The sequence below is a fragment of the Sinocyclocheilus rhinocerous genome, unplaced genomic scaffold, assembly GCF_001515625.1.
Source record: "Sinocyclocheilus rhinocerous isolate Xijiao unplaced genomic scaffold, SAMN03320098_v1.1 scaffold2974, whole genome shotgun sequence".
Lineage (NCBI taxonomy): Eukaryota > Metazoa > Chordata > Actinopteri > Cypriniformes > Cyprinidae > Sinocyclocheilus > Sinocyclocheilus rhinocerous.
In genome coordinates this window covers 719,511-724,200 of record NW_015647039.1, presented here as the reverse complement: position 1 = coordinate 724,200, position 4,690 = coordinate 719,511, and the positions used below count along the sequence as shown (strand labels likewise).

Sequence of the window (4,690 nt, the reverse complement as noted above, 5' to 3'; positions counted from 1 at the left end):
ACAGCTGATGTCAACTGGATGTGACAAAGTGAACATTGCAAATCCAATTGTCCTTTGTGTCAGAGCGCTGGAGTTCATCAGAAATAGAACGGGGCATCAGTTTACTGTCATGGATTTGTCGTGTCGCGTGACTCGCGTAGCGCCACAACAACTGATGCTTCTATTTGCTTTTATCCCGTCGCGCACACATTGTTTTTGTATTTGTGAATCTTAAGTATATTCATCATCTGCTTTACGTACCTGACACTGGCAGTATTTTCACAAACTTGTAACTTACTAAAAAAATATTTTCTCTTATTCTTACCAAGGCTGCATTTATATATTAAAAATACTGTAAACACTGTAATATCGTGAAATGTGTCCATTTTAAATATCTAGGCCTATTTGAATGTTTTAACATATACTGTATTCATTGTGATTGGCATAGTAGCCTAATACTTAACCAGCCTACTTGCCGTCTTAACTTGTTCGGCTTCATACTGGTGAATCTAAATGCGAGATATGCCTAGTCATTTTCTTGTCTTTTCACCACACTGGACGCGACGGCCGCAAACAACAGCTGATGTCAACTGGACATGACAAAGTGAACATTGCAAATCCAATTGTCCTTTGTGTCAGAGCGCTGGAGTTCATCAGAAATAGAACGGGGCATCAGTTTACTGTCATGGATTTGTCGTGTCGTGTGTCGCGCCGCATCCACAGCAGAGAACATCACTGGGTTCTATTTGCTTTTGTCAACCATCTAGTGGTCTGTTATTGATACAACCACAACTGATAACGGAGCGCTCAAGCGGGTACTGTAATTAAAATATGTCAAATTAATATTTTTGGTTCAATTATTTACTTATCAGGCAAGTGGCCTCATGATAAGTGGGAAAATTATGCAGTGTAGTCTTTATCACCCTGCAGAGGTTTCTTTTGCAAAATAATCTGCTAACTGTACACTATCCCTCAGCCTTGCTGCGCCCCCCTTGTCATAGCTCCGCACCCCCCCCAGTTTGGGAACCACTGCAATAGAGGAGTGTTTAAATAAGCTCTTGTGCGTCATGAAGATCTGCCAGCGATTTTAATGTGTTACAGGCCAAGGCCTCCTGATCGTAGAGTCAAAGAAGCTGAAATGCTAGAGATGGATCACTGCGGCTTTCTCGTCACCCTAAATCGACTTGGCCCAGCTCAGTGAAGGAAATGAGGAGAACAAGAACATATGTCATTCACTGCCTGGTTATGTGAATTACGTTGAGATTTCAAATGCAAACTTTAAGGCCAAATAAATCAACACAACACAAAGATTCGTTTTTTTTTTTTAATTGAGAGTAAATTGATTTTTCACTGCAGTGAAAGGCAGTTGTGTTTGTACTTCAGATACCGCCCCCAGTTTTAGCCTACACAGTTGTGCAATTCTTCAATGCTTTTGAGGAGCAGAACCATGCATCGTTCATTTATATTTCTACATGGCTCCCTGATTCTTCAATCGCACCATCTAGTGGTCTGTTATTGATACAACCACAACTGATAACGGAGCGCTCAAGCGGGTACTGTAATTAAAATGTGTCAAATTAATATTTTGGGTACAATTATTTACTTATCAGGCAAGTGGCCTCATGATAAGTGGGAAAATTATGCAGTTTAGTCTTTATCACCCTGCAGAGGTTTCTTTTGCAAAATAATCTGCTAACTGTACACTATCCCTCAGCCTTGCTGCGCCCCCCTTGTCATAGCTCCGCACCCCCCCCAGTTTGGGAACCACTGCAATAGAGGAGTGTTTAAATAAGCTCTTGTGCGTCATGAAGATCTGCCAGCGATTTTAATGTGTTACAGGCCAAGGCCTCCTGATCGTAGAGTCAAAGAAGCTGAAATGCTAGAGATGGATCACTGCGGCTTTCTCGTCACCCTAAATCGACTTGGCCCAGCTCAGTGAAGGAAATGAGGAGAACAAGAACATATGTCATTCACTGCCTGGTTATGTGAATTACGTTGAGATTTCAAATGCAAACTTTAAGGCCAAATAAATCAACACAACACAAAGATTCGTTTTTTTTTTTTTATTGAGAGTAAATTGATTTTTCACTGCAGTGAAAGGCAGTTGTGTTTGTACTTCAGATACCGCCCCCAGTTTTAGCCTACACAGTTGTGCAATTCTTCACAGCTTTTGAGTTTTGAGAGTCAGTATTTACAGTTCTTGCATCATTATTTCATCTTTTTTAAGAGATTTTCAGAAGTGTTATGTCCAGTATACATTTGCTGATACTGCAAACTGAAGTTTCAGTCAGCGACGAATGATATTTACTATACTGTACAATATTGTCTGTATTGTTAAGTAAAAGATGATGCTATCTAAAACATAGAAGCAGACCAGACCACCAAAATGAAAGTCATGGGGTTCACCTCTTATAGCGAAGAATGAAAGGCCAAAATAGTCTTTTAGAGGTCAGATGAACAAAGTACTGCAGTGTATCAGCATCTGTGTCAGGCACATGTTGACCACTCATCCCTCTTCTTCAAGGTCACCTGAAGATTCACTTCTGCAGTGAGGCACTTTGTGGTTCTGGGCTTTCAGCAGTACATCACTGCCAGGTCTTCAGATCAGCAAACTAAGAAATAATTGAGTAAATGGGATGAAATGGATTTGAGACGGGAGCACTTACTGATATATTCTATAAATACTTGAAGGATGAGTTGAAGAGCATCTTGAGTGTTTTTCAAACAATCTAATAATGTTTTCATTATGCCTTTCTCAGGTTATCTTGAAGTGATCTTGTATTTAGCCACCGTTACTATTATAAACTATAATATATATGTTAAAATATTTTGTGTATGACTGCAAGAGGGCTGATTCTGCCTCAATAACAAGACATGTATATACTGAGCAACGTTTGACGTAGCAAATTAGAGGCATTCACGCTGAAGTTGTGGAGTATATCAAGCTTGTTATTGCTAAAAACGCTTAATTGTCACATAATAAGTTTATTACTGTCTGTTTACACAAAGTCACCAACAAATAGATTTATTTAGGCTCTGATACAAGCCAATGATGCAAGATGCCTCTCTGGAGAACTAATTTGCATTGAGATATTCAGAAAATATGCAAATTTATAAGCATACCCCTGGCTAGGCAGGGGTGCTGGGTGATGCTAATGCTAATAACCGGAGCAAAATAACTTTAGTAATGTCCTAGCAACCAGTCAAACACCCTAACAACCACCTGTCCTGTCAAACAATCTGAAAACATTAGCTATGCGGTAGCTAGTTTACTTTAATGTTAGCATTACTAGCATTGTTTTCTTCTTAATGACTTAAATTGAACCACTTAGCAAACACCCAGAACATCCAAAAACATGTAAAATATAGTTTAGTAATAAAAATGAGCTTATAAAATTAAACTTTTGGTGTGCATTTTCAGCCGCAAAATCAGTATCTTTCATGTATTTAGTTGCTAACGCACTTACTTAATGCTAGTCTGTGGTTTAGGCTACTCAGGGCATTGATGGGGTTTTATTTACGTCTGGGAAATCTGAGAGAAGAAATGTTTATGTTATATTAAGATACATTATGGCATGCCATTACTTCCATAGTTAGGTTATGAGGGCAACACCTGTTTCTATAGCTCTACAGTATGACAGCTGCACGTAGCGCTAACGCTAGCAGCTTACCATATGAGCCTCCCAGTTTTAACAGCTCTGTGTAGATAAACCTGGAAAGAAGTGTGGAAAACTTCTTATGTCATTTTTTCCAATCTAGTGTCCATCGCATTGCGCCGTGAGATATTTTAGTATAGCAATGTAGCGATTTATGGATAAAAAAAAAGATACAGCATGGCTAAATGCCCATGACAACAGGTGGACACAACAGCTTGACAGATTTTCTGTGCTTTTATCATCCACAATATTATACATTCTAAGTATTTCAGTCTTGAGGAATCTACGTTAATCTCTGCCCTGTTGTTTTCTTGTGTTCAACAGACACTTAGGCTTAGATCTGGTACCCAGGAAAGAGTTTGAAATGGTCGATGCGGACCAGATCAGCGTTTCTGATCTCTATAAAATGGTAAGTACACTGATTGCTTTCCGATCAGTTTGCGATGTGTGCATTTTCATCCCTGAAGCAGTAAATTGCTACAGCCTCCTCTGTTGGATGTTAGGAGAACATACAATAGATGTTTTTGCAACGCTTATGATTTAAAATTCATGCAAATTGCTTCCTTTATTCAAAGACTTTTATTTATGAGATGCTTGGGCAGAAAAATGACACTTTACAAATGATGCACTTATGTGCGCTTAATGCAAAGGTTATGTTTGCTGAATTATTTGCTTATAGCGTTATGATTTTACAGTTCTGGTTTAAATGATTATATATGCATGTTTGTAAGTATGCACATAAAAAAAGAAAATAAAAATAAAGTATGAAATCATAAATCACAAAAAAGACTAAAATATCTCATATAATATTTTTAATATTATGAAATGATATTTTAGTTAGTTTAGTGTTTTAGTGAATTTTTTGTGTTTTTTGTGCAGTACTTATAAATATATATATATATATATATATAATTTTATACGATTTTATGCAATTTTATGCAATTGTATATTACTAAAATATTTGGTTACACTTTATTTTGATAGTCCACTTTAGACATTCTACTTACTATAAGTAACTTTGTAACTACATGTCAACTACATGTCAACTAATTCTC

At 37.5% G+C, this 4,690-nt stretch overlaps 1 protein-coding gene across 1 annotated transcript in view; it reads left to right on the top strand.

The window, feature by feature from the left end:
• The window catches only part of LOC107708484 (dedicator of cytokinesis protein 3-like), a 225,268-nt gene that overhangs the window by 136,920 nt on the left and 83,658 nt on the right, over positions 1–4,690 (top strand). The window contains exon 7 of the mRNA XM_016512739.1: positions 3,960–4,044. Within this exon, the coding sequence (XP_016368225.1) occupies positions 3,960–4,044 (85 nt within the window). The remainder of the gene's footprint in view (positions 1–3,959; positions 4,045–4,690) is intronic.